The sequence below is a fragment of the Papaver somniferum genome, chromosome 7, assembly GCF_003573695.1.
Source record: "Papaver somniferum cultivar HN1 chromosome 7, ASM357369v1, whole genome shotgun sequence".
NCBI classification, from domain to species: Eukaryota; Viridiplantae; Streptophyta; class Magnoliopsida; order Ranunculales; family Papaveraceae; genus Papaver; species Papaver somniferum.
Window position 1 is genome coordinate 226,194,772 of NC_039364.1, and position 6,466 is coordinate 226,201,237.

General features: G+C 34.8%; 1 protein-coding gene across 2 annotated transcripts; it reads left to right on the top strand.

Annotated features, from left to right (window-relative positions):
* The first annotated feature begins 1,309 nt into the window (after window positions 1–1,309).
* LOC113299701 (cyclin-A2-2-like) lies at window positions 1,310–6,171 on the top strand. 2 transcript variants are annotated; one of them, XM_026548774.1, is made up of 11 exons: window positions 1,310–1,489; window positions 2,628–2,976; window positions 3,192–3,483; window positions 3,644–3,771; window positions 3,974–4,066; window positions 4,327–4,460; window positions 4,641–4,716; window positions 4,946–5,056; window positions 5,146–5,295; window positions 5,387–5,521; window positions 5,649–6,171. In XM_026548774.1, exons 2-11 carry the CDS (start codon window positions 2,695–2,697, stop codon window positions 5,700–5,702), a joined length of 1,455 nt encoding a protein of 484 aa, XP_026404559.1. In that variant the 5' UTR covers window positions 1,310–1,489; window positions 2,628–2,694; the 3' UTR covers window positions 5,703–6,171. The 2 variants fall into 2 exon arrangements, with proteins under 2 accessions (XP_026404559.1, XP_026404560.1); XM_026548775.1 differs by having other exon boundaries at window positions 1,310–1,484.
* The last annotated feature ends 295 nt before the right edge of the window (window positions 6,172–6,466 follow it).

Sequence of the window (6,466 nt, forward strand, 5' to 3'; positions counted from 1 at the left end):
AATCTTCAATTTTGGAGAGTAACTTGGAAGTTCTTAAGACTCTACTATCCACTCTAATCTAGACCGAAGCACACTTTAGTAAGGCTCTAAATCAAGAACTAACTCATTTAAATTTTACAATGGACTTGATATACCAACGCATGTGGGCTCAACATAATATTCTCTGTAACATAATTGGTTAGACATATGTTAAATCTTCAATGATGGAAAAAACCAGAATATTTTTCTTCTCCGTATGGGTCTGGTCGTGTGTCAATCCCTGAGCAAATAGTCAACATACCAAGTCAAAAAGTAACGAATATGCATAATATTTCGAAAACCTCAATTTGAAAGAGTCATGATAAAAACATCGATGCACCGATTTAATGAGATATCCCTGAAGCCTCGGGAACACCATTAATTCTATCCGATTTCCACGTAAATTTTTCCGTACCAATTTTAAGATCAATTAACTTAAATTTTTATTTAGTCATTGTTCATTGCATTAAGTACCAAATTAAAATTATTACCATATAAAACTGAAATTACTCCCACCATCTCACCATCAAATTGCTTAATTATCAACTGTAACCTACAAAAATATTAATTGCCCAATGGTTCAAGTTTTTGAACATTCAAATTTTACATGACATGGTAAGATGTAGTTGGTGGAACTTGAATCTAAAATATTTAACACTCCAAAAGACAACATCGCTATCCTGACAAATTCGAATTTATCCCATTCATGTAAATTTTTTTACTTTTTAAGACAGCAAACACTGTCATAAAATTCGAAAGAGAGATCACATGTGTATACAAAAATTTTGAATACCCTTACCTCCAGAGTCATTTCAAAATCCCTCATTATCCCCTCAATTCTTGGACTAGTAACTCCATTTGAATATTTCAAACGTAAAGGACACACTCGTCATTGTCTTTATTATTACAACCGTTTTTTAATTAAACACCACCTCCCTCCATTATCACTTTAAAGAACACACATCTCAATTTACGAAAAACCCCTTAACCCCTTTTCAAAAAGCTCATAGAAAACATTAGGTAATGACAAAACAACCAGGGCTCTGTCTGTCTTTAACCATTTTCGCATTAGTCAATTCTCTATTCAAACTGTTCAGGGATATATTTGTAAATCCCAGTAATATTTTATCATTTCTCGAATAATTAATTTAGCAATACAATAATACCAAATTTAATTTTATTTTCACTTATTTTTCTGATGATATATTTTGTGGTTGGATATTTTAGAAGTTTGAACTGTATGCCGTCCCGCTCACGCTCCGCTTAAAATAAGGACAGACTCTCACTAAAATCACCCCCTTTCTCTTTCTTCTCGGAGGCTCCTCTCTTCTTCTCTTTCTCATCTTCACTCCCCACTGAGAAAAAAAAAACCTAATTCTGAAATTTTGTTATTATATGGTTGGAAATACAAAACCCTACTCTGTTCTTCGGGACGCCATTAACAGTCTCGGAGTTCATTAGGCAGAGTAAGGTTAGTTTCTCATTTTGTTTTTTTAATTTTGTTGAATTTTTTTTGTTTTTCTTTTTTTTTTCTGGAATGAATTAGGGTTTTTGGATTTGGTTGGGCGTTTGATTGTTTGGATGTTTAGATCTATGATGGAGGTGGTTTTAATCTCTGTACATTGTGGTTTTAATCTTTGTTTGCATGTTTTGAGGGAGTTCTTATTTTTTGAAGATAAATCTTCAACACCATCTTCATGTTTTGGGGGATTTTTTTTTTTTTTTTTGGATTTTTTTCTTTTTATGTGGGGGTGTTAGGGTTTAATGAAGATAGATTTTTGAAAATTTTGCCACTGATTGGCAATGTCCGTCTGAGTCCATCGATCTTTGTGTTCTAAAAGATGAAGATGGTGTTGAAGATTTATGGGTTTGTTAGAATTGTTGATCTATTTTTGGATGTAGTTTTCTGACAATTCCTCGAATAGACTTGGGGTTTGGACCTAAAATGGATAAACTTATGTTTGATTTGTGGATTTGATTTGGTTTCACAGAATAATTCTGAATAGACCCTTCTTAGTTGCAGACCCATAATTGTAGAATGAGGTTTTGTATTCTAGAGAATCAGGGATATGTGAATAAACCATACATCGATTGCAGGATATCTAGAAAACTTAATCATCTGGTGGGGTTGAATGTTCGTAAAAATGGTAGAAAGATTGTCATAAAGGCAAAGTAAGAATTATTGATGTTAATGTGCATAAACAATCTAATAAATGCAGCTAACAAGACATATGTAAAGGATGAATAACGAAACATTCAATTGAAGACAAAGTTTTGGACTAAATTGGGTACTTTTTTCTTTTATTGATAGGAAGGTCATGCTTAAAAAAATTAGTGGTGTGGTCAAGACTTCTTACTTACTTGTCTTAGGTTATCACTTTATGTTAAAAGTTCGATTGAGTTTGAATTTCAATTGCTTAATTATCCAATTTTCCAAGATGAGATTGCTATAATTATATTGTTTCTCGCTGTGCTGTTTTCACGCTGCTGAACTATAGTTATTGAATCTTAGCATTGGCTTGTTGTTATCAGTATCAAAGTAAGAATATAAGATATACTTCAACATTTGATTGTTGTTACTGAACTTTAGCATTGGCTTTCATGTGCAGGTTACAGCTCTTGTAACCATTTTCTAAGTTTGAAGTCTTTGGCTGCTGTATTCGAGTTCGCTGAGATATGGTGAAAGAAAACATGCTTCCTTCTATCTCGGAGGAATGTACTGCCCGAATGACAAGATCTCGAGCTGCAGCCAGTCGTGCATCTAGTGTGACGCTTCCCCCTAAAGCACCCACAAAACAGGAAATGAAGAAAGTAACTCGTGGTAACTCTAAACGGCCTGCTTCGGATGAGAACAACCGGACTGGTCTTCAAAATAAAAGGAGGGCAGTGTTTAAGGATGTAACTAATGTATTGTGCGATACTTCTTACAGGAATTGCATAAATGCATCTAAAATTCAGGTTAGCTTACTGCAACTTAGTGACCATTGAATTAAACTATTGGATAGAATGTAGAATTGGGTAGATGTATCAGAAACTTGTGAAATGAAATAGATAAGGAACATTATCTATTTTCTTTACATTTATATAGCATTTGTTTGTATATTCTGAGTAGAAGTTTTTGTTATAGTGTGCTAATATCTGATTTCTCTTATGATATTCCTATTGTTTGTCAGACTAAGAACAAAATTCAGGCTAAAAGAGTTCCTGCAGCGAAGACTTCCAAGGCGACTCCTGCCCCTGGTGTTTCCTTGAAAATTTTGCAAGATCAAGAGGACACAAGAAAATACAAGGTTGAGGAAGAGACAGGAAAATCTGGCTTTGATACACAAGGAAGTATGTTTTCACTGAAATCTGAAGCAATTGAAGAAATGCAGCAAAGTATGGAGAGTGACATAAGAGGGTGCAGTTTAGCTGATCTTCGTCTCGAGGAACAGATATCTAAAAAGCCTACTCCTTGCATGAAAGGTTTGATATTAGTAATTAATTTCGTAGGTTATATAATTATTGAAATGTTAATTTGCTTTGAACAACTTAACTCTGTATAATCTGGGAAACATACCTCTCTATTGTTGTACAAGTTTAAGCTGTGGATATATTGGAGTCTGACTGGATTATACTAATGCAGACAAAGTTGAGGTTGGTGAGAATTATGGAAATGGTCCAGAGATTACAGATATCGATTCCGACCATGAAGATCCTCTGATGTGCGGCCTCTATGCCCCAGATATCTACAGCAATTTACGTGTTGCAGAGGTTTGTGTACGGTCATTCTTTTCATCTTTTATAGGTCTTGGCTTATGCATCCCTTTTATGTGTCCTGTTCTTAAAATTGGGGACAAACTCATTTGTGCTGTATGCAACTATTTACAAATATTTCTAAATTCCCAACTTAAAGTGGAAACCAAACATGGAAACCTTGTTTGCACTTTGTACTCACTTACACAAACATTTTCAGCTTATTCGAAGACCTAGTTCTAATTTCATGGAAACTTTACAACGGGATATCAGTCAAAGCATGCGGGGCATTCTAATTGATTGGCTGGTGGAGGTTAGTTCATAAATTCTTACCGTGCTTGCGCACATATAATGTATGAATGCCACGTGGATTCACATTTTGGATAAACAAATTTTACACATTTCTGCTTCACCATATTAGTTTGAAAATCATACAGTTCATGTGTGAGCTTACTGTATGAGGCATGGATTAAGATTTCCGACAAACAACCTTACACATTTCTTTCCTTCCTGTATCTTATACCTGCTTTTGTTGACCACTGCTGGATATTGAAGTCTATTTTCTTATTTCAGGTGTCTGAGGAATATAAGTTAGCTTCAGATACACTCTACCTAACTGTATATTTCATCGATCGGTTTCTATCTCACAATTTCATTGAAAGGCAAAGACTTCAACTACTTGGGATCACTTGCATGCTCATTGCTTCGTAAGCGCTCTTATTCTTTACTGGACTCAATATCTTATTCTTTACTGACACTAAATCTTATTCTTAAAGTGTAACATATAACTTTGTAGTTTTAGTTAGGGTCATCTGTTAGTCATTAATACTTGGACAAGAAGTCTACTTCACTTGATTGATGGAACTCTCTTTTCTACTTCTCCACAGGAAGTACGAAGAGATTTGTGCCCCTCGTGTCGAAGAATTCTGTTTCATCACAGATAATACATACTCACGGGCCGAGGTGTGTGCCAATTGCTTCCTGAATTTTAGATCAGTTGATTCTTTGAGATCTATCCCATCTTTGATTCAGATTTATGTATCGTTTTTGGACCATATCGTGCATACACATATATAATGTATTATATAATGGAGGTGAAGTGTTTCAAATCGACATGCTTCCGGGGTCAGGTAGAAAGGGAGAAAATGAATACAGCTTTTTCCTATTCTAATGTTGATTATACTCATGGCAGGTACTGAAAATGGAGAGTGAAGTACTAAACTATCTAAGTTTTCAGTTATCAGCACCTACAGTTAAAACGTTTCTTCGGAGATTTCTTCACGCGGCACATGCTTCTCATAAGGTCTGCCTTCGAATACATTCAGAAAATTTTGTTGCACAGCTTCTGATTTGGGAGCACAAATTGATACAATTATCAATACTTATATGCAGGTTCTTTGTGTCGAGTTGGATTACCTGGCTTATTATCTAGCAGAATTAACATTGGTTGATTACTCTTTCTTGAAATTCCTTCCTTCATTAATAGCTGCATCTGCAGTATTTCTTGCCCAATGGACTTTAGATCAATCAAGCTATCCCTGGGTATGAACTCGTTTCAAGTCTCTTACTTGTAAGATTTCTTTGATTTTGCCAGCTTTGGAAAGGTTAACTTATCTTCTTCTTTTTTCTGCAGAATTCGACTCTAGAACACTACACCAATTATAAAGTACCAGATATGAAGATTACAGTTCTAGCACTACAAGAATTGCAATTGAACACAAGCTCGTGTCCTTTGAATGCTGTAAGGGAAAAGTATAAGAACCAAAAGGTAATAGAAAAACAGAATTCTGCGAAACATGAATAACGAAAACTTACTTTGTTTTATGTAATATAAATGTCGATCGATTCAAGTAGTACACATTATTCTAATAAATATGTGTTTATGATTTTGACAGTACAAGGCTGTTGCTACTATGACATCTCCAAAAACACTTCACAAGCTCTTCTAAAGATTTCGTAGCTGATTTCTTTCTCACTAGACTGCTAACATCTGGTTATCAGTCCGGAGTCTCTTCTGGACGTCGGTACTTCTCAGGGAACTTGTACTTGATATCTAATCTTAACCTTCAAAGTCCATTCTTTTCTTCTTTCTCTTTTTTCTCCAACCTTTTCTTCTTGTTTATTGGTGTTGTTGTCACCTTTTCTCATCTCTTATTGTTTCTGGTTCTTCCAAACCCGACCTTGTAATTTGGAGTTAGGAATGAGTGGGCATATAGTGGTTAGAAGCTAAACTGCCCAAAAATCACTAATTTGTGTCGAGGTTTAGTTTCCTCTATTTCTCATCAATGTAAAGAAGTCAGTCTCTCATAGTTGAGCCGTTTTAATATGTTCGGTTGTAACAGGGAATGTAACTAGTTGAAGATAATTTTTGTACCCGAACTCGTCCTAATTTCTATAAATGATCTCTTTATACTGTTCCGATTTTTTTCTTAACTTTCTCTAGTCTTCTGATTTTTCTCAGAGGCAACATGTAATTTTAACTGACTATTTTGTAACCAATGCAAGTTTGTGTACAGATGAATTCCAACCAGACTTGGTAGAAGTACAGTATGCAGTAAAGTGAGAATTTCGTTTCATATTTGTTTGAAGTTGAACCTGTTAAAATTAGGTAAGAACGACGTGTTCGACATTTTCAGTTTCTTCTTTTTACTAATTGTATCTTGGAAGTTTTCACAGGCCTTACATTTGTGTAGATATCACTTCAGTAGAGACG